At 41.5% G+C, this 23239-nt stretch overlaps 2 protein-coding genes and 2 non-coding genes across 4 annotated transcripts; 2 read left to right on the forward strand and 2 right to left on the reverse strand.

Moving 5' to 3' along the window:
- Nucleotides 1–5040: 5040 nt before the first annotated feature.
- On the reverse strand, nt 5041–5650 carry LOC124137096 (histone H1-delta-like). The gene has a single exon (XM_048384352.1). The coding sequence runs from the start codon at nt 5602–5604 to the stop codon at nt 5041–5043; it is 564 nt and encodes a 187-aa protein (XP_048240309.1). The 5' UTR covers nt 5605–5650.
- A 1052-nt stretch (nt 5651–6702) lies between these two features.
- On the forward strand, nt 6703–6821 carry LOC125373589. The gene has a single exon (XR_007218432.1). It is a non-coding gene; the product is annotated as a 5S ribosomal RNA (ribosomal RNA).
- Nucleotides 6822–8034: 1213 nt separating this feature from the next.
- LOC125373339 (histone 24-like) lies at nt 8035–8621 on the reverse strand. The gene has a single exon (XM_048384353.1). It carries the CDS (start codon nt 8596–8598, stop codon nt 8035–8037), a length of 564 nt encoding a protein of 187 aa, XP_048240310.1. The 5' UTR covers nt 8599–8621.
- A 4498-nt stretch (nt 8622–13119) lies between these two features.
- Nucleotides 13120–13238, forward strand: LOC124137203. Its single transcript, XR_006861490.2, has one exon. It is a non-coding gene; the product is annotated as a 5S ribosomal RNA (ribosomal RNA).
- Nucleotides 13239–23239: the final 10001 nt, after the last annotated feature.

Below are 23239 nucleotides of genomic sequence, written 5' to 3' on the forward strand. Positions count from 1 at the left end.
AGGAAGCGCAAAATTTACGATTTTCGCAAACAGAATCTATAAGATTTCATAAAAAACACAATTGGAAAAAAATATTTTAAAAATAATTGTAAATAGATCTGGTATCTGCCATCACCCATTTCCCGATAACAGCGGCTGTTCGTTCAGTAACATGAAGAGATACCTCCGTTTTCATATAACACGGTCGTCGAAGACTGCCATGTGACACATCGCTAGAAAGCTTTGATAAAATTGGTTTCTAATGACTCTGTCTTTGCCAAAATCTGCTACAAGGTTCGTGACTGGTCAAATCTGAGCACGTGACCTAAGTCGGCCAATCAAATTACATCTATGATCTGATAAATTTCAGAATTTGACGAAAGACTTTTGTTAAATCGTGTTATTCTAAAAGTTTTAAGCAGGAAATTGCGATCTATATTAAAAATATGGAACTTCATAGATGTATCGTGCCAGGTTACGAGCTGTGACAAAGATTTTTCATGCTTATATTTTTGCATTAAACATCGTCTCCGAACCGAGGAAATTGGGACGACGAAAGCCGAGATGTCATTTGACTTACATTACACGCGATCGCACGAAAAGATGGAAATAATAACTTAAATGTAAGTCTGACAACTTTAAGATATATTTTTAAAATTTTATCTATTACTTTGTATAATATATAGCTTGAAAAGTCTTTACATTGCTCTTTGACATGTTCGCTGTGGACCCGTTGTCGAAAAGTGTTTTCGAGATTTTATTTTCAAAAACATTGCGGGAATAGTGAATAGTTTTTTAATTCATCGATAAGAAATGATAAATTGAAATGGAATACGTATTTCAGACATTGTGAAATGTGATAGATTAAATAAATGAATCATAGGACAGGTAGGTTAATAAAATTATATACTATTTTGACGTGACTACGGCTTCGTCAGTCAACCGGCCTACGGGTGTCGTCTGGTATTCGAGGATGGCATGTCATCTTAAAATAAGAAACGACCTTGGGTCAATGGAATAAATTACCGATGACATAGTTTTTACGGCATTTGATTGGTCTCCCGAAAATAGACAAACGTCATTTGCATAATATTAAGCTCCGTGCTATATGTTCATTGGTCAAAAAGAGCTCGGAATAAACATCATAAACATTTACCACTGGCAACAACAGAAAATCCAACCGGAGGATCTAAACATACTCAAAAAGATAGGCAACAAATCTACCATCTTTCTAGGAGACTTCAACGCCCACCACCCTTCCTGGGGCACGGGAGATAAACTAGATAATCACGGCAAACTAATATCAGAATGGATAGAAACAAACAATTTAGTACTATTAAATAACAACCAACCTACCAGATACGATAAAAACAATAAAGACATGTCGGCTATCGACCTAACCATATGTACAGCAGACTTAGCTCAAAGTACCCAATGGGAAGTTCACGACGCCCCCCTAGGAAGTGATCACTTCCCCATAAACATAACCATAGGAAACACTAACGTCCCAAATCAATCCGAAAGTTCAGAACCCAAATTTAACTACAACCAGGCTAACTGGGATAAATTCCAAGACATATGCAACCAAGCTAACCTAGTAGAACTAGAAAATAGTGACCCAGAAATATATTGCCAAAACCTAACGGACTTCATAATAAACGCAGCCAAAAGCGCAATCCCCTTTAAAAAACCCAATAAATCGGGTAGGCCCTCTGTACCCTGGTGGAACGAGGAAATAGAACTAACTAGACAAAAACGTAAAACAGCCTTCAACAAAGCCAAACGCGACCATAACCACATACCAGTAGCTCACCAACTAAACCACCAGGTACAAAAACTAGTTAAAATAGCAAAAACTAGAGACTGGAAAAAATTCTGTGAGGGATTAAACAACCGCACAGACGCCAGAACGGTCTGGCGTAAAATCCACGCCGTTAGAGGCCTAAAACGTCACAAAAAGACACCTAACATAAATAACTCAACAACTCCTAGCGAAAAAGCAGACAACCTAGCAAACCACTTTTCGGCCACAAGCAGTAATAACAATTTCAGTGACAAATTCCAACTAAAACTTAAAACAGAAACCAAACCTAGCCAAGACCCAAATAACGACGCCCTAGAAATAAATCAGCCGTACACAATAGAAGAACTCAATTATGTACTCCAAAATAGGAAAAAGGGAACAGCCCCAGGACTAGACCTAACCTCCTACCAAATATTAAAAAAACTCCCCCCTAAACTACTCCAGACACTACTCAAACTATATAATCTAATCTACATAAAAGGCCATGTACCAACCCCCTGGAAGGAGGCGCTAATCATACCTATTCCCAAACCCGGTAAACCAACCAACCAAGCTAACTCTTATAGACCAATTTCTCTTACTTCAAACCTTTGCAAAGTAATGGAATCCATGGCCAAAAATAGACTTCAACACTATCTATCTCAAAATAACATAATAAACTCAGATCAAAGCGGTTTCACTCCTGGCCGCTCCACCCTAGATAACCTCGCTCGTCTCGAAAAGGATATTAAAACAGGTCAACTAAACAAACAATACACAACAGGCATCTTTCTGGATTTCTCTAAAGCCTTTGATATGGTATGGCATAACGGATTAATCCAAAAACTTAAAAAATAGGACTTAAAGGTCAAATCGTTAACTACATCCAAAGCTTCCTCCAAAACCGCAAAATTACAGTGGGTATAGACCAGGCCTTGTCGGAGCAGTGTCCCCTAGAAAACGGCACCCCACAAGGCAGCATTCTTAGCCCCACACTTTTTAATATAATGATAAACGACCTATTTGATGGCTTATCCCCCAAAATAAACACCTCAAAATTTGCGGATGACGGAGCCCTCTGGATCCGCTCCAAAAGTATCTTAACATCTCAGGACTTACTACAAAAATCCCTAAACAAAATACAAAAATGGGCAGACAAATGGGGCTTCTCCCTAAACTCCGAAAAAACGACAGGAATAGTATTCAAACACAAAAGTATGAAACGGGCCTCCCCTTTCCTCAAACTAAACAATAAACCAATCAAATTCCAAAAGCAAACTAAATTCCTAGGTCTAATTTTCGACGAGCATCTCTCCTGGGATGCTCACGTCCAAAACCTAACCACCAGATGTAGCAAAGATCTAAACACACTAAGATGCCTAACCGGCTCCAACTTGGGAGCCTCTAAAGATACCCTCCTCAGCCTCTACACATCCCTAATCAGATCTAAACTAGACTACGGCTGTGCCATATACGATACCCTAAACGAAACCCTAACCAAAAAACTAGATTCAATACAATATCAAGCCCTCAAACTAGTAACACGTACTCAACATGGCACCTCCCTCACATCACTGCAGGCCCTTACAGGAGAAATGCCACTAAAGTTACGTAGACAACACTTAACACTAAACTTCTGGGCAGCATCTCACTCAAACCCCCTTCTCCAAAACATGCTAAACCAAAACATACGTCCCCAAAACCAGGCACTAACTAGGAAACACCCTCTACTCACTCCAATATCCCAACGAATAATAAACTACCATAACGAACACCAAATAGGAAACCAACAACAAAACTGCAAGAAATCAAACGTATTCACCCCAAAACTTAAAATCCCCAAAATAGACACATCCCTAGCCAACACAATAAACAAACAAACTGACCCAAACCTAGCTAAAACCACCTCACTAGCTTACATTCATCAAAAATGGCCAAATTGGTGTCACATATACACAGACGGATCCGCTGATCCGATCACAAATCACACAGGTTTCGGAGTCCACATAGCCCAACCAGTTAAAATTACTCAATCCTTCCGACTCCCAAACAACCAATCCATCTTCACCGCAGAACTCATGGGTATCGCCACGGCGCTCCACAGCCATCACACTAAAAACCAAAAAAAAATCTTAATACTCTCAGACTCACTAAGTGGACTTCAGGCCCTCCAAAACAAAAACACCAAAAACCGCCCCAAATTAATAAACCAAATTCTCAAAAGCGTAAACAAACTAACAGAGGCAGGCAAAAACATACAACTTATCTGGATACCAGCTCACGTAGGAATATACGGGAATGAAAACGCAGACAGAGCCGCAAAACAATCCCTAAATATACCAGACATAAGCCTTAAGCTACCAATATCTAAAGCAGAGATCAAAAGTATAAACAAACGTAAAATCACCCAAAAATGGCATAACCTCTATCAAAACACAAAAACCCAAATCTTAAAAATCCTCAAAAACCCCTTACCAAACCAAAAATCCTCCATCCCTCCAAAAAAATCGATAGAATAATCACCAAACTCCAAACAGGACACACCAAACTAAATAACCACCTTCTAAAACTAAAAAAAACACGCAAACGGGAAGTGCCCACACTGCACTCACCCAGAAACAATAGACCACGTACTACTACATTGCACCCACTACCTCACCGAACGTACAACATTACAAACCAACCTAAATCCAAATAAAGCTCTTACCTTAGAAGCAATCCTTAACCCCCAAAATAAAATAGAAAACTTCAAAGCCCTAGGCATTTACCTAACCAAAACAGACCTAATTAACCGTATTTAAAACTTCACTAAACCACCAACACTAAACATCTAAAAACAACAACTCACCCCCACACACTCCCTTAGTCCCAACCACTCCCCCAAGGCATGTCTTCCAAATCTCAAAATTTCAAAACTTTATATAAGCAACCACTAAACCCCCCTCCTTGGTTGCACTCTTCTCGCTTCCCCTTTTATATCACTAAATGGCCCGGCCGGGCCCGTGTGCGAAATACGCTCCAGTCGGAAAGCGCACGTAAAATCCCCTAATATAAGTAAGTAAGTAACTTATCATCATCACCTATGTGTGTTATGTGCGTGGTGGGTGTTGCTGCCACGTTATCTCTGTTATCACGAGAACCTGCACTTTATTACTGCTAATATACATATTTATTGTTTTGTTATCAGTGTTTTCAAGTTTTCTTTGGAGGTATTTGGATGGCCCTGAAAAGGGCCTTTGGACCACAGAAATGTGGAGCGAAGGCATGACAATGAGAGCTTAAGCCTTCTTTGGCTTGACTGCCTTCTTCTTGGGGGTCTTGACCTTCTTGGGTTTGGCTGCTGCCTTCTTTGGTGTCTTCGCCTTCTTGGGCTTGGCTGCAGCCTTCACCTTCTTTGGTGACTTAGCGGCCTTCTTAGCGGCTGTTTTGGGTTTCTTGGCAGCAGCTGGCTTCTTGACTTTCTTGGGGGATTTGGCAGCCTTCTTTGGTTTGGCAGCTGCCTTAGCCTTATTGGGTTTTTCGTCTTTCTTTGCCTCGCCAAGACGGAATGATCCAGCAGCTCCAGTTCCCTTTGATTGCTTCAGTGCGCCGTTCTTGACTCCATTTTTCAAAGCAGTCTTAATGCAAGCATTGATGGCCACCTGGTTGTCACCGACCTTGTAGTTGGCCAAGATGTATTTCAGAACAGCCTGTCGGGAGGAACCACTCCTCTCCTTCAGGGATGAAATAGCTTTCTTGATCATCTCCAAATAGGTAGGATGTGCGGCAGCCTTCTTAGGCTTGGCAGCAGCCTTCTTCTTGGGAGTCTTGACAACAGCGGGGGCAGCAGCAGCATCAGCCATAGTGGTAAGTTTGAGTGGTAAAAATTCACGTCAGCTACGAGAGAAGCACAGAGAGCGAATGACACTTCCCCACAGACAGCCCGGCTGATACTCCGGAGGCGCGGACGTCGGAGGAGACACCCTGCTTGTTGTGGCTGATAGCTGCACGCTTACAAGCGCGTGTGCTTTTTCGTGTATTTGTATCCGAATAATCACTTATTAATCAAGGAAAGTTTCAATTTCAACAATACAGTTAGGTAGTAAAAACATTTGGCTACATTTCGGTTACAATAGCAACGCTCACGGGTGAAGTTCAAAGCCACACGTGCTGTTTCCAATGAAGCGACCCAGTCTAAAATGTAGACATCGCTACTTTCAAAAGCACATTTTTAGCCTTGAGACTCAAGTTTTTGCATTTTAAACGTTGCCTGTCAATTCTCAATATATCTAACTATGAAAGTAAAACACAACACTCATCAGTATTGCCTATGATAAGCTAGAACAAGCGTTCAAACAACGACAATGAAGCACGTTTTTCTGACGACTTCGCCATTTTGCAACAGAAAACATTTGACACTATATTTCTGGAGACATAATTTTGGTCACTTCAGTTAGAGTTGAAACTAACTTTGTCATAACAAGTAAGTAACGGGGATTTTACTTTCAGGAAAACAGTCTAGTAAGACGAGGATCTCGGGACACAAGCAGCTAGGGCGCGAAGCCCCGAACAGTAACATATATACATAGGTGTTTAGATCACTCGATCGGTCGTCACAGATTAAGTCTTTTTGCCTGTCTTAATAGCACGATATTAGTAGGGGTCTTCGTCGTTTGGATGTTAATATTACCAGAACAATATAGGCTACAATGCATCAACGAAAAGTGAATGTTTCAGACGAAAGGCCGGATCGAGTGAGCGAGTGTGCCGGGCCTCGTGTTAATCAGTGATCACATGTTTTTACAACGGCTAGATTTTAATCCCTGTAAATATACATCATAAATCAACAAACACAACATGTCTACTGAACCCGCTGAAAACGCGAGCATGCTGTTTTCATGGCAATGTCTGTTTACCAATGTGCGGTGTCTATATGTAGCTAAAGTTTGCCGATAAGCATTGTCTACGGCCATACCACGTTGAAAACACCGGTTCTCGTCCGATCACCGAAGTTAAGCAACGTCGGGCCTGGAGACTACTTGGATGGGTGACCGCCTGGGAACACCGGGTGCAGTAGACATTTTTGCTATGCGATTCCCACTTTTTTTCTTTTTCGACCATAAGGTGCACTTGCCTCATTCACATCTGATGTAATCATACACTTTTATTTCCTTGTAAATGGCCCCACTCATGCATGTCTGCTCAAAGACATAGCTGCCAGCCATGTATTCTTACATACCTTTACAGAAAGGACTTTTCCACTATACATGTGATCATATTCAGTTGTCAGTTCACCCAACTCGTCAACTATTCTGAAGGCATGTACGTCCTTTTCGCCACATAAAGGTGTTTGCGTGCACCGATAATTGACTATTTTACTTACTTTCTTACTTTCAAAGCATGAATATATAATATATACATGTAAAATTATAATGTTGTTCGTGTTAAGTCTCGGCTCACATCTCTTTGCCTACACAGATAAGAAAAGGAGAAAGAGTTAGATCGTACAGAGCGCCTGTCAATAGGAGTTCACTGGCTTGCTGCTGGAAAATGTATTTTGAAAGCTGTGAGCAAGCTGATCACTGTTGACACGCTTTACAAATATGAAAAGAAACGACGCGACTGTGTGATAAACCAGCTATTTTATGTTCCCCGTTCTAGCTGATCGCTGGCAAACGTACTTTAGACTTATTAGAAAGTATTTCCATACATTTCTCTCGCCATACAACAGGTAGATGTGACATGTTGCAGGTAGAGGGCTAGGCGAAACGCACACGACCAAGGGCGCACAACTCTTGGCGCTCTATTTGAAAAGTCGTGCACAGGCGAGGCGTGTGTCGGTAAAACACCCCTTGGATGTCTGGCCTTTATCGCCGTTTTACACCTTTGAACACAACGTGCATGTGCAGCTACACACATAGGAAGTCTGCACTCAGTATATTATATATATCAACGACACTAATCGCCTCACTTTCCAACATACACCAATTTGGGGGGTTAATAAACAAGCATAACAACAGTCATTAGTGTGAAGACACATCCCCCCCCCACACACACACACAATAAAATCCCTGACGTACCCTTCTCATCATCACCTATGTGTGTTATGTGCGTGGTGGGTGTTGCTGCCACGTTATCTCTGTTATCACGAGAACCTGCACTTTATTACTGCTAATATACATATTTATTGTTTTGTTATCAGTGTTTTCAAGTTTTCTTTTGGGGTTTTTGGATGGCCCTGAAAAGGGCCTTTGGACCACAGAAATGTGGAGCGAAGGCGTGACAATGAGAGCTTAAGCCTTCTTTGGCTTGACTGCCTTCTTCTTGGGGGTCTTGACCTTCTTGGGTTTGGCTGCTGCCTTCTTGGGTGTCTTCGCCTTCTTGGGCTTGGCTGCAGCCTTCACCTTCTTTGGTGACTTAGCGGCCTTCTTAGCGGCTGTTTTGGGTTTCTTGGCAGCAGCTGGCTTCTTGACTTTCTTGGGGGATTTGGCAGCCTTCTTTGGTTTGGCAGCTGCCTTAGCCTTCTTGGGTTTTTCGTCTTTCTTTGCCTCGCCAAGACGGAATGATCCAGCAGCTCCAGTTCCCTTTGATTGCTTCAGTGCGCCGTTCTTGACTCCATTTTTCAAAGCAGTCTTAATGCGAGCATTGATGGCCACCTGGTTGTCACCGACCTTGTAGTTGGCCAAGATGTATTTCAGAACAGCCTGTCGGGAGGAACCACTCCTCTCCTTCAGGGATGAAATAGCTTTCTTGATCATCTCCAAATAGGTAGGATGTGCGGCAGCCTTCTTAGGCTTGGCAGCAGCCTTCTTCTTGGGAGTCTTGACAACAGCGGGGGCAGCAGCAGCATCAGCCATAGTGGTAAGTTTGAGTGGTAAAAATTCACGTTAGCTACGAGAGAAGCACAGAGAGCGAATGACACTTCCCCAGTCAGTCAGTCAGTTTCTTAGTTTTAACGACCCCTTCTAGCATAGCTAATTTCGGGGTCGGGATGGCCCCGTTCTAGTAGATAGGGAGAATTTGAAAAATAAAGTCCTGATAATGACGTGAATATTTGAGATATGCTAAGGTAGCCACCCAAAAAAATGTAAGGTTTTATGGGGCAGGGGAATCGGGTGGAGGGCTGGGTGGTTGGTGTGTTGGGACTTGGCGTAGCGATTTATTTGGAGTATTTATAGTTGGTTATGTTTTGTGTGGTTTGTGTAAGAATTAGAAATTATTTGATAGTTTTCTTAAGTTGTTTTTGTGTCACGTGGGTTTTGTTAGGAAGGATAGTGGGCAGTGAGTAAATAACGATTTGGGATTTTAGGGTGTTTTTTGTGTGGTTTTTGTTGTTGTTGTTGTTGTTGTTTTTGTGTGGGTTTTTTAAATGTCTTGGGGGAGGTGCGTTTGGTTTATATCCGTTAGGAAGTTGGATGGATGATTGTGTCGCTTTTGTGGGTGGTGTTAGATTAGTTTTATGATATCTGTTTTTGTGATATAATTTATGATTGTTTTTTGTATTTGTGGGGGATTGTGGGGGGATAGGAGTGTGTGGATAGTTTTTGTGTATTTTGCATCTAGTGTGTTGATGTACTGTATTCTGTGTGGTAAGTAGAGTGTGCACGTGTAGAATAAGTGCTGTATTGTTTGGGGAACTTGACATGTGGGGCAGAGCCCAGTGGAATGGCGAAAGTTTAATTTTGTGATGCCTACATATAGCCTGTTTAGTGCGGATTGTATATTACGTGAGTTGCTAGAAAGATTTACTTTATTGATTTGTTTATTTATTGTTTTGTATGTCCATGTGGCGGGGGAGGTGTGCAGTTGTTTGAAGTTTTCTTGGGTTATTAGTTTATTTATGATGGATTTATATTCCTGTTTGCTGTATGTCAGTGGGTAATTAATATGTTTATTTTTTGCTGCTTGTTTGGCCGCTTGATCTGCCTTTTCGTTTCCCGTGATCCCAATATGTGAGGGTACCCATGCAATATTAATTTGTTTATTCTGTTCTGTTAATGTTTTCGTTAAGTGTAGTATTCGGTGTAGTAGATGTGGCCTGTTTGTGTAATTTCTGTTTTTAATTGATTGTATTGAGCTAAGTGAATCTGTGAGGATTAGAAGTTTGTTTTGTGTTATTGTCTCTGCCATTTTGAAGGCCATATAGATTGCTGTTTTTTCGGCGGTATGTATGGATAGGTGGTTTGGGATGCGTGCTGATGTGGTGGTTGTGTTTGGTTTGGTTGTGTGTATTGCGAAGGCTGTTGTGTGGTCCGTCCGGTTGTGTGACCCGTCTGTGTAGATGTATGTCCAGTCTGGCCAGTGTTGTTGTATGTAATCCATTGCCATTATTTTTTGTTGGTGCTTGTTTGATGTTATTTTTGTGATGTTTGTTAGACCAGTGTCAGTATGAGGAGGTGGCAGGTGATATGAGTAGTCATGAATGACAGGGGTGAGTTTTATGTTTTTAAGTTTGTATGTTTTGAGAAGGTGGTTTAGCCGAATGGTGAATGGGAGTCTTCGTCTTTTTTTGATTAGTTTGACTTTCTGTCTTAGTGGTAGATTTTCTGTTGTTGTTATGAGGCTGCTTAACAATGGGTTTGTGCATGCTGTAGCCCAGTAGTTTAGTGTGATTTGTTTGCGTTTAAGGGGGAGAGCTATTTCCCCAGTGAGCTTTAAGAGAGATGTGAGTGCTGTGCCTGATATTGTACCTAGTGAGATTGATAGTGCTTTGTATTGTATTGAGTCTAATTTCTTGGAGTCTGTTTGTGTGAGTGCGTCGTATGCGGGTGCGGCGTATTCTAACTTGGGTCGGATGAGTGTTTTGTAGACAGTAAGTAGCGTGTGCTGGTCTGCTCCCCAGCTTGTTCCCCGTATGCTGCGCATTAAGTTAAGATCATGGTTGCATTTTGTGATGAGGTGTTTGATATGGGGTGTGTATGTTAGGTGTTGGTCGAGTATTAGGCCTAGAAATTTTGTTTGTGTGCTGTAGTTGATTTGGGAGTTATTTAGAGTTAAAGGTGGGGAGTAGTTTTGCATGTTAGGTGTTTTGAAGAGTATGGCTACTGTTTTGTCAGTATTGATTTTAAAACCCCATGTATTTGCCCATGTGTCAATATCATTGAGTGCTTGTTGGATATGTTCCTGCGCTGTACCTAGTGTTTTGTGTGAAGTCCAAAGTGATGCGTCGTCTGCAAATTTAGCTGGTTTGATTGTTGAGCGGATGTCTGTGAATATGTCATCGATCATAAGATTGAAAAGTGTTGGAGAAAGGACACTGCCTTGAGGTGTACCGTTTTGGATGGGATGTGGGTCAGAAAGTGTGTTGTTTACTTTTACAGTTATGGTACGATTTTTGAGAAAGTTGTGTATGAAGTTTAGCATACGTCCTTTAATATTTTTGTTTGACAATTTAGTGATTAGGCCGTCATTCCAGATCATGTCAAAGGCTTTTGAGAAATCGATGAATACAGCTAGGAGATAGTGTTTGTTAGCCTGGGCTACTCTGATGTCGTGTTCAATTCGAATGATGTGATCTAGGGTGGTTCTGTTTGGCGTGAACCCGCTCTGGTCTGCATGTAAGAGATTGTTTGAGTCTATGTGGTGTTGAAGTCTTTTCTTTATTATTGTTTCCATGATTTTGCACATATTTGATGTGAGTGATATGGGTCTATATGATTCTGGGTTCTGTGGGGGTTTGTTTGGTTTTTTGATTGGGATTACCAGTGCTTGTTTCCATGTCGTAGGTATTTGAGCGGTATCCCAGACTGCATTGAGGAGTTTCAGTAGAAGAAGTTTTCCGTGCATGCTGAGTTTTTTTAGTAAAATATAAGTTATGTCATCTGCTCCTGGAGCAGACGACGTGGTTTTGCTTTGGAGAGCGTGTGTCAGCTCGTGTATTGTTAAGGGTGCGTTGTAGGGTATATGGGCTTGGGGTGGTTGTGTGATGTAATCAGGTGTAGTGAGTAGTTTCTGTTGGAGTGAAGTGGGGTGGTTTGTGTTACTACTTATATGTTGGTAGTGTTGAGCTAATGTTTGCGCTTTTAATTTGTTATCAGTAAGGTTGTCTATTTTGTGGATGTGTGATGATTTTTTGGTACCGTTTATTGCCTTTAGTTTGCTCCACATGGCCTTTGAATTGTTTTTTGTTGTGTTTAAGGTACTGCAGAATTTTTCCCAGTGTTCTTTTCTCGTGTTTTTTATTAACATGTGTGTACTGTTTCGTAGTTGTTTTGCGTGTGGGAGTTCATGTGGATGGGTTTTTGGGCGTCTAAATGCTCGTTTTCTTTGTCTTCTAGCCTCTTTGATTTCTGGGGTCCACCAGGGAACTTTATTTCGTTGGGGGTTGGGGTTTGTTTTGGGGATACACTTAGTGGCTATAGTGATAATTTCTCCGGAGGCGCGGACGTCGGAGGAGACACCCTGCTTGTTGTGGCTGATAGCTGCACGCTTACAAGCGCGTGTGCTTTTTCGTGTATTTGTATCCGAATAATCACTTATTAATCAAGGAAAGTTTCAATTTCAACAATACAGTTAGGTAGTAAAAACATTTGGCTACATTTCGGTTACAATAGCAACGCTCACGGGTGAAGTTCAAAGCCACACGTGCTGTTTCCAATGAAGCGACCCAGTCTAAAATGTAGACATCGCTACTTTCAAAAGCACATTTTTAGCCTTGAGACTCAAGTTTTTGCATTTTAAACGTTGCCTGTCAATACTCAATATATCTAACTATGAAAGTAAAACACAACACTCATCAGTATTGCCTATGATAAGCTAGAACAAGCTTTCAAACAACGACAATGAAGCACGTTTTTCTGACGACTTCGCCATTTTGCAACAGAAAACATTTGACACTATATTTCTGGAGACATAATTTTGGTCACTTCAGTTAGAGTTGAAACTAACTTTGTCATAACAAGTAAGTAACGGGGATTTTACTTTCAGGAAAACAGTCTAGTAAGACGAGGATCTCGGGACACAAGCAGCTAGGGCGCGAAGCCCCGAACAGTAACATATATACATAGGTGTTTAGATCACTCGATCGGTCGTCACAGATTAAGTCTTTTTGCCTGTCTTAATAGCACGATATTAGTAGGGGTCTTCGTCGTTTGGATGTTAATATTACCAGAACAATATAGGCTACAATGCATCAACGAAAAGTGAATGTTTCAGACGAAAGGCCGGATCGAGTGAGCGAGTGTGCCGGGCCTCGTGTTAATCAGTGATCACATGTTTTTACAACGGCTAGATTTTAATCCCTGTAAATATACATCATAAATCAACAAACACAACATGTCTACTGAACCCGCTGAAAACGCGAGCATGCTGTTTTCATGGCAATGTCTGTTTACCAATGTGCGGTGTCTATATGTAGCTAAAGTTTGCCGATAAGCATTGTCTACGGCCATACCACGTTGAAAACACCGGTTCTCGTCCGATCACCGAAGATAAGCAACGTCGGGCCCGGAGAGTACTTGGATGGGTGACCGCCTGGGAACACCGGGTGCAGTAGACATTTTTGCTATGCGATTCCCACTTTTTTTCTTTTTCGACCATAAGGTGCACTTGACTCATTCACATCTGATGTAATCATACACTTTTATTTCCTTGTAAATGGCCCCACTCATGCATGTCTGCTCAAAGACATAGCTGCCAGCCATGTATTCTTACATACCTTTACAGAAAGGACTTTTCCACTATACATGTGATCATATTCAGTTGTCAGTTCACCAAACTCGTCAACTATTCTGAAGGCATGTACGTCCTTTTCGCCACATAAAGGTGTTTGCGTGCACCGATAATTGACTATTTTACTTACTTTCTTACTTTCAAAGCATGAATATATAATATATACATGTAAAATTATAATGTTGTTCGTGTTAAGTCTCGGCTCACATCTCTTTGCCTACACAGATAAGAAAAGGAGAAAGAGTTAGATCGTACAGAGCGCCTGTCAATAGGAGTTCACTAGCTTGCTGCTGGAAAATGTATTTTGAAAGCTGTGAGCAAGCTGATCACTGTTGACACGCTTTACAAATATGAAAAGAAACGACGCGACTGTGTGATAAACCAGCTATTTTATGTTCCCCGTTCTAGCTGATCGCTGGCAAACGTACTTTAGACTTATTAGAAAGTATTTCCATACATTTCTCTCGCCATACAACAGGTAGATGTGACATGTTGCAGGTAGGGGGCTAGGCGAAACGCACACGACCAAGGGCGCACAACTCTTGGCGCTCTATTTGAAAAGTCGTGCACAGGCGAGGCGTGTGTCGGTAAAACACCCCGTGGATGTCTGGCCTTTATCGCCGTTTTACACCTTTGAACACAACGTGCATGTGCAGCTACACACCCCTTGGATGTCTGCACTCAGTATATTATATATATCAACGACACTAATCGCCTCACTTTCCAACATACACCAATTTGGGGGGTTAATAAACAAGCATAACAACAGTCATTAGTGTGAAGACACATCCCCCCCCCCACGGTAGGTAGGATGTGCGGCAGCCTTCTTAGGCTTGGCAGCAGCCTTCTTCTTGGGAGTCTTGACAACAGCGGGGGCAGCAGCAGCATCAGCCATAGTGGTAAGTTTGAGTGGTAAAAATTCACGTTAGCTACGAGAGAAGCACAGAGAGCGAATGACACTTCCCCACAGACAGCCCGGCTGATACTCCGGAGGCGCGGACGTCGGAGGAGACACCCTGCTTGTTGTGGCTGATAGCTGCACGCTTACAAGCGCGTGTGCTTTTTCGTGTATTTGTATCCGAATAATCACTTATTAATCAAGGAAAGTTTCAATTTCAACAATACAGTTAGGTAGTAAAAACATTTGGCTACATTTCGGTTACAATAGCAACGCTCACGGGTGAAGTTCAAAGCCACACGTGCTGTTTCCAATGAAGCGACCCAGTCTAAAATGTAGACATCGCTACTTTCAAAAGCACATTTTTAGCCTTGAGACTCAAGTTTATGCATTTTAAACGTTGCCTGTCAATTCTCAATATATCTAACTATGAAAGTAAAACACAACACTCATCAGTATTGCCTATGATAAGCTAGAACAAGCGTTCAAACAACGACAATGAAGCACGTTTTTCTGACGACTTCGCCATTATGCAACAGAAAACATTTGACACTATATTTCTGGAGACATAATTTTGGTCACTTCAGTTAGAGTTGAAACTAACTTTGTCATAACAAGTAAGTAACGGGGATTTTACTTTCAGGAAAACAGTCTAGTAAGACGAGGATCTCGGGACACAAGCAGCTAGGGCGCGAAGCCCCGAACAGTAACATATATACATAGGTGTTTAGATCACTCGATCGGTCGTCACAGATTAAGTCTTTTTGCCTGTCTTAATAGCACGATATTAGTAGGGGTCTTCGTCGTTTGGATGTTAATATTACCAGAACAATATAGGCTACAATGCATCAACGAAAAGTGAATGTTTCATACGAAAGGCCAGATCGAGTGAGCGAGTGTGCCGGGCCTCGTGTTAATCAGTGATCACATGTTTTTACAACGGCTAGATTTTAATCCCTGTAAATATACATCATAAATCAACAAACACAACATGTCTACTGAACCCGCTGAAAACGCGAGCATGCTGTTTTCATGGCAATGTCTGTTTACCAATGTGCGGTGTCTATATGTAGCTAAAGTTTGCCTACAGTAGTAGTAGTAGTATTATAGATTTTACGACCGCTTCAGCCGTTGGCTATTTCGCAGTCGGGGTCAGACGGGTTTAACAATAATAAATAATAGTGGGTAATACATAAGTAATCGGCTGGCCCAAAAAAATGTAAGTTTAGGGGGGTTAAAGAAGAAAGAAATATAGTAAAGGGGTGTGAAGGGAAAAGAAGTTTAGCAGTAGTAATGTAGAGCTGAGAGAAACCTAATCTAAGGGAAGTAACTAGTGCAGAGACTTGATATAATATAAAATCAGTTAAGCTGATATGCTAAATAATAATATGTATTATAAATGAAAAATAACAGTGGGGAAGGTGAAAAACCTATCATAAAAAGTGTGGACTTACTGGCTGGGGTAGGGAGTCAGGAGAGGGGGGGGTGGGTATAGGCCGTGCGCGTGGGAGCTGAGCTTGGGTTGGTGGCTGGTTGAACGGTCATATTTATTAGAGTATGGATATGGGCGAATTTGTCGCGCGGACGTCGGAGAAGTCGGTCCGCGCTGAGAATTTGGATCCCGATCCTAAATTGTAAATGTGTGGGTTTTAGGCATAGCGTTTATGCTGTACTTTGTTGGGATTTTCCTAAAGTTTGCTTATTAGATTTGTAGTTTTAAGGAATGTAGCTATATGGGTAAATTTAGTGGTATGGTTAAAGGGATCTAGAAGGAGTTGGATGTTGTTTTTAAGCTGTGGGGGGAGAGAGTTGTAAAGTTGTGTTTGTTGTTGTTTATATTGTGAACAGTGGTTGAATATATGGTCTAGTGTTTCAGGTGTATTGCAGTGAATGCAGTTTGGATGTGGGTGTCTTTTTTGTTTGTAGAGTGTCTCGTTTAGATTAGTTTGGCCGCTTAGCATTCTATTAATGACTTTATCTGCTAAAATGGACTTTGTGAAGTTTCGACACTTAATGACTGGTTTATTAAAGAGGGATTTTGTCAGGATTGACTTACAATTTTGAATATTAATTTTGAAATTTTGAGATAATGTGTTTCTTTTGATTAATGATTTTATCTCGGCTTTACTGGTGGTGAATTCAATACTTGGTGATGGTTGGGTGGTGGCTAATTTTGCTGCTGTGTCTGCTAATTGGTTGCCTGTTATGCCAGCGTGTGCAGGTGCCCATAAGAGAGTTATTGTTTTGTTTGATTGTATGAGTTTTGTGTGAATGTCTATGATATTGTTGATAATGTCTTGCCTTGATTTCGATTGTTTGTTATGAATTTGGGTTAGTGCACCTAATGAGTCTGAAATTATAAGGAAGTTAGTGTCATTGGATATTTTTATATAGTGATATGCACATTGTATAGCCAGTAATTCAGCTGTGGTGGTATGTGTGTAGTTGGTATAGTGGAAGTTTGTGGTGATTGGTGTAGGTTGTGTGATCTGTAGGCCTAGTCCTGTTATGTCATTGTTAGTCTGTGATGCATCGGTATAGATATGGGTGTGGTTGGGCCAGTTTTGATGTATGTAGTTATTAGATATTTCCTTTTTATCAAGATTTTTAGGGTCAGGATGTGAGATGAATGTTTTGTGGAGTGAGAGGTCTGTTTCAGGGGGGGGTTTGTCATTTATGTATATGTTTTGGGGGCTTATGTGTTTGATGTTTTCTAACTGATGTATTCTTAGGAGTTTGTAGAGATGTGTAAGATAGGGGGCTAGGGTATGATTGTTTTTGAATTTCTTTAAGGTTGCAGGTCTAAGGTTGTTGTATTTAGTGATAATTTGTTTAAGGATGGGGTTTTGTTGGGCCCCAGCCCAGTAATTAAGAATGGTTTGGTTGCGGCGGAGTTGAATGGAGGTGGTTCCTGATAGAAGCTGAAGGGTATTTAGGGCTGTACCGGTTCTGGTACCCAGTTTTACTTACTTATATTAGGGGATTTTACGTGCGCTTTCCGACTGGAGCGTATTTCGCACACGGGCCCGGCCGGGCCATTTAGTGATATAAAAGGGGAAGCGAGAAGAGTGCAACCAAGGAGGGGGGTTTAGTGGTTGCTTATATAAAGTTTTGAAATTTTGAGATTCGGAAGACATGCCTTGGGGGAGTGGTTGGGACTAAGGGAGTGTGTGGGGGTGAGTTGTTGTTTTTAGATGTTTAGTGTTGGTGGTTTAGTGAATTTTTAGATACGATTAATTAGGTCTGTTTTGGTTAGGTAAATGCCTAGGGCTTTGAAGTTTTCTATTTTATTTTGGGGGTTGAGGATTGCTTCTAAGGTAAGAGCTTTATTTGGATTTAGGTTGGTTTGTAATGTTGTACGTTGGATGAGGTAGTGGGTGCAATGTAGTAGTACGTGGTCTATGGTTTCTGGGTGAGTGCAGTGTGGACACTTCCCGTTTGCGTGTTTTTTTAGTTTTAGAAGATGGTTATTTAGTTTGGTGTGTCCTGTTTGGAGTTTGGTGATTATTCTATCGATTTTTTTGGATGGATGGAGGATTTTTGGTTTGGTAAGGGTTTTTTTGAGGACTTTTATGATTTGGGTGTTTGTGTTTTGATAGAGGCTATGCCATTTTTGGGTGATTTTGTGTTTGTTGATACTTTTGATCTCTGATTTACTTATTGGTAGCTTAAGGCTTATCTCTGGTATTTTTAGGGACTGTTTAGCGGCTTGGTCGGCGTTCTCATTACCGTATATTCCTACGTGAGCTGGTATCCAGGTGAGTACTATGTTTTTGCCTGCCTCTGTTAATTTATCTATACTTTTGAGAATTTGGTTTATTAATTTGGGGCGGTTTTTGGTGTTTTTGCTTTGGAGGGCCTGGAGTCCACTTAGTGAGTCTGAGAGTATTAGGATTTTATTTTGGTTTTTAGTGTGATGGCTGTGGAGGGCCGTGGCGATACCCATGAGTTCTGCGGTGAAGATAGATTGGTTGTTTGGGAGTCGGAAGGATTGCGTATTTCTTATTGGTTGGGCTATGTGGACTCCGAAACCTGTGTGATTTGTGAATGGATCAGCAGATCCATCTGTGTAGATGTGGCACCAATTTGGCCAGTTTTGATGTATGTAGGCTAGTGAGGTGGATTTAGCTATGTTAGGGTCAGTTTGTTTGTTTATTGTTTTGGCTAGGGAAGTGTCTATTTTGGGGATTTTAAGTTTTGGGGTGAATACGTTGGATTTTTTGCAGTTTTGTTGTAGGTTCCCTATTTGGTGTTCGTTGCGGTAGTTTATAATACGTTGGGAAATTGGAGTGAGTAGAGGGTGTTTCCTAGTTAGTGCCTGGTTTTTGGGACGTATGTTTAGGTTTAGGAGATTTTGTAGAAGAGGGTTTGATTGAGAAGCTGCCCAGAAGTTTAGTGTTAAGTGTTGCCTACGTAGGTTTAGCGGCATTTCTCCTGTGAGGGCCTGAAGTGACGTAAGGGAGGTGCCTTGTTGGGTACGTGTGACTAATTTGAGGGCTTGGTATTGGATTGAATCTAGTTTTTTGGTTAATGTTTCGTTTAAGGTATCGTATATGGCACAGCCGTAGTCTAGTTTGGATCTGATTAGGGATGTATAGAGGCTGAGGAGGGTATCTTTAGAGGCACCCCAGTTGGAGCCGGTTAGGCATCTTAGTGTGTTTAAATCTTTGCTACATCTTGTGGTTAGGTTTTGGACGTGGGCATCCCAGGAGAGATGTTCGTCGAATATTAGTCCTAAGAATTTAGTTTGTTTCTGAAATTGGATTGGTTTGTTGTTTAGTTTAAGGGTGGGGGTGGCCCGTGTCATATTTTTATGTTTAAATACTATTCCTGTGGTTTTTTCAGTGTTTAGGGAGAACCCCCATTTATCGGCCCATTGTTGTATTTTGTTTAGTGATTTCTGGAGTAAGTCCTGGGATGTTAAAATACTTTTAGAACGGATCCAGAGGGCTCCGTCATCTGCAAATTTGGAAGTATTTATTTTAGGGGATAAGCCATCAAAGAGATCGTTTATCATTATGTTGAATAGTGTGGGGCTAAGAATGCTGCCTTGGGGTGTGCCGTTTTCTAGTGGACACTGGTCCGACAAGGCCTGGTCTATACCCACTGTGATTTTACGGTTTTTAAGGAAACTTTGGATGTAGTTTATGATTTGACCTTTTAGTCCTATTTTTTTAAGTTTTTGGATTAGCCCGTTGTGCCATACCATATCGAAGGCTTTGGAAAAGTCCAGAAAGATGCCTGTAGTATATTGTTTATTTAGTTGTCCTGTTTTAATATCCTGTTCTAGACGTGCTAGGTTATCTAGGGTTGAGCGGCCGGGAGTAAAACCGCTTTGGTCTGAATTAATTATATTATTTTGGGTTAAGTAGTGTTGGAGTCTATTTTTTGCCATGGATTCCATTACTTTGCATAGGTTAGAGTTGAGCGATATTGGCCTATAGGAGTTGGCTTGGTTGGCTGGCTTACCGGGTTTAGGGATGGGGATAATGAGAGCTTCTTTCCAAGGATTTGGAACCTGGCCGTTTAGATAAATTAGATTATAGAGTTTTAGTAGTGACTGGAGTAGTTTGGGCGGGAGTTTTTTGATTATTTGGTAGGAAGTTAAGTCTAGACCTGGGGCTGTTCCTTTTTTCCTATTTTGAAGTACGTGGTTTAGTTCTTCTATTGTGTACGGTTGGTTTATTTCTAGGTTGTTATTGTTTGGTTCTTGGATAGGTTTGGTTTCTGCCTGGAGTTTTTGTTTGAATTTATGGCTGAAGTTGTTATTGCTACTTATTGCCGAAAAGTGGTTTGCTAGGTTATTTGCTTTTTCGCTGGGAGTATTTGAGTTGTTTATGTTAGGCGTTTTTTTTTGTTTTTTTAAGCCTCTGACGGCGTGGATTTTGCGCCAGACTGTTCTGGCATCTGTGCGATTATTTAGTCCCTCGCAGAATTTTTTCCAGTCTCTGGTTTTTGCTATTTTGACTAGTGTTTGGACTTGGTGGTTTAGTTGGTGAGCTACCGGTATGTGATTATGGTCGCGTTTGGCTTTATTGAAGGCTGATTTACGTTTTTTCCTAGTTTGTTCTATTTCCTCGTTCCACCAAGGTACCGAGGGCCTACCTGATTTATTTGGTTTTTTGAAAGGGATTGCGCTTTTGGCTGTGTTAATTATGAAGTTGGTTAAGTTCTGGCAGTATATTTCTGGGTCATTATTTTCTATGTTTTGTAGGTTTACTTGATTGCAAATATCTTGGAATTTGTCCCAGTTAGCTTTATTGTAATTGAATTTGGGCTCTGAGCTTTCAGTTTGGTGGGGGACGTTAGTATTTCCTATGGTTATATTTATTGGGAAGTGGTCACTTCCTAGGGGGGCGTCGTGAACTTCCCATTGTGTGCTTTGAGCTAGATCTGCTGTGCAGATTGTTAGGTCGATAGCCGACATGTTGTTATTGCTTTTATCGTATCTAGTGGGTTGGTTATTATTTAGAAGTACTAGATCGTTGGCCTCTATCCATTCTGAAATTAGTTTGCCGTGGTTATCTAGTTTATCCCCCGTGCCCCAGGAGCGGTGGTGGGCGTTAAAGTCTCCTAAGAAGATGGATGATTTGGTGCTTAGTTGTTTGAGAGTATTTAGATCCTCCGGTTGGATTTTTTGTTGTAGCCAGTGGTAGATATTTACGATGTTTATTTTTTTGTTTTTTAAGGTGATTTGGACGCCATTGGCTTCTAGGTTTGGGGTATTGACTAAGATTTCTTCGTAGTTTATGTCCTCACGGATAAGTATAATTAGGCCTCCCGATGCTCTTAGTGTTTTTGATTTAGGTCGGTCTAGTCTGACTGTGTTATAGTTTGGAAGGTTAAATTTGGATTTGCTTGAAAATTTGGTTTCCTGGATACACGCTACATGTGGTCCCTGTTTAAGTTTAAATCTAGCTTTAAGTTCGTGGCTGTGGGAGTTAAGCCCGTCCGCATTCCACTGGAAGATATTTAGGCCTGTCATTATTTGGGCTTTTAGTGTTTGGAGATTATGATTTTGGTTTAGGTTTTAATTTATAGTCCTGCGGTAGCTAGGGTGTAGCTTGCGTAGAATTCTGGGTAGGTTTGGGTTGTAAGATTTAGTCTACGAGCTACTTGGTGTAGGTTAGTGGCTTTAATGTCTGGTTTGATTTCTTTCAGCAGGTAGAGTAGAAGGATTGTGAAGTTATTTAGTTGGGTATTTAAGGGTGTTTGGGGTTCAGGTTGAGTTTGAGGTTTGCGTTTGCGGTTTTTGAGATTTTTGGGGGCCGACCGTGTTATATCATTTATGTTAATCTGAGTTTCGGTTTGGGAGTCATCTAAGTTAATTAATGTCCTCACTATCCATGGGAGTTGTTTGAGTGTTTGGTTGTGTCGTGCTGGGTATTTCAATGGGTTGAGTTATGTTTGTGTTTTCGGGTGTTGCTTGCTCGTGTCCGATTGTTGTTGCCCTGGTGGCTGTGGATTGTATGGTGTTTGGGTGGGATATGGCGGGTATGGTGAGTTTTGGTTTGCGTGCGGGAGTAGATGCAAGGACTGGTTTGGGTGTGGCGAATGTTGGCGGGTAGTGTGGGGTTTGGGTGTTTGTGGCTGTTGCGTGTGGTGTTTTCATGGGGACGCCGTCAAACGGGCTCTGTAGGTGTGGTTCGTTGTTTGGTTGTGGTGTGGGTAGCAAGGGTGTTCTTGGATGCTGTGTCAGTTTTCGTGTTTGTAATTTGGCCGAGTCGATGTCTATGTGTCTGTTGGCCTGTTGGGTGAGGGTGTGTTTGTGGGGGCATTTGTTGGATAGTGAGGAGTGATTGGTTGTTTTGCAGTGAATGCACCAGGGAGTGCAGGATCCTGGACATTGAGGTTGAGCGCAAGTTCTACATTTAGTTTTTTGATATTTACAGTCGTTAGCGGTGTGGTTATATTGAAGGCAGTTAGTGCACTGTTTAACTTGTTTGATGTAGGGTTTAACTTCTAATTTAGATGACGCTCCGAAGGAGATGTGTTTAGGGGCTACTGGATATTTATCTGATTTTTGGAAGTTTATGATGACTATTGGCGTGTTGGTTATTCTACCGTTCCTATTTGAGGTAATTCTCCTAGTGCTGGTTATTTTAGGTTGGAGGGTGTCTGTGTTAAGATTTGCTTCGTTACTGTATAATTCTAGGTCTTCCTCTGACTCTCTAGGGTTTACTCTGATTACTCCTCTAGTGTATAGTTGCCAGTTTGGGGTTTGGTGGGTTACTGTGTATTGAAAAATTTCCGTTATTTTTTTGGCTGCATTAAGTGAGTGTTGGTCCGGAAAGATGATTTGAAATCCTTTGTGAGCTTCCCTGATTTTATCGAAGTGTATTTTTTGTTTTTTAAACCATAGTCCTACTTTATTAGCGGTGAGTACCTTACTTAGTGTGTTAATGGGGCCAGCCGCGCAGAAGTAGAGAGCGAACGTGACCATGGATGCAGGGATGGAAGGTGATGTGGGTGTTGTGTTTGAAGCGTCCAACTTCCGTTTTTTGGGGTTTGTTGTGGTTGCGGGCGAATCCGAAGTTTTGGTAGGAGAAGCGACTGTAGTTGGCTTTCCGAATTCGTGTGGGATGAGGGTTTCAGGTGTCCGATCGGAGGTGTTGTGGGCCTCCGATGGTGTGGGTGTCTCTGTGCAGTGGATGTCTGCCTGGGTGATTATACGTGTGTCGGCCATGTCTGTGGTTGTGCGTAGGTTGATGTAGTGTGTTTAGGTTTTGTTTGGGGGGAGGAGAGTGAGCTGAGCTTAAGAGGGGCTTTTGTGTGTAGAGTGGGTGACTGGGTGAGTGGTGTTTGGCTGGCTTCTGCGCTGTTTGGGTTTGTTGGTGAGTTTGTTTATTTAGTTAGGAGATTTTTTGAGGGTTGGTGTTTTAAGTGGGCTTGGGGGTGAGTTACTTTTGCCTAAGTTTGAAAGGGTGTGT

Source organism: Haliotis rufescens, unplaced genomic scaffold, assembly GCF_023055435.1.
Source record: "Haliotis rufescens isolate VD_foot unplaced genomic scaffold, xgHalRufe1.0.p SCAF_5, whole genome shotgun sequence".
Classification (NCBI taxonomy): Eukaryota; Metazoa; Mollusca; class Gastropoda; order Lepetellida; family Haliotidae; genus Haliotis; species Haliotis rufescens.

Excerpts from the sequence above, each read along its gene's own strand:
- LOC124137096 (XM_048384352.1), bottom strand. The coding sequence starts at position 5,604 with ATGGCTGATGCTGCTGCTGCCCCCGCTGTTGTCAAGACTCCCAAGAAG.
- LOC125373339 (XM_048384353.1), bottom strand. The coding sequence starts at position 8,598 with ATGGCTGATGCTGCTGCTGCCCCCGCTGTTGTCAAGACTCCCAAGAAG.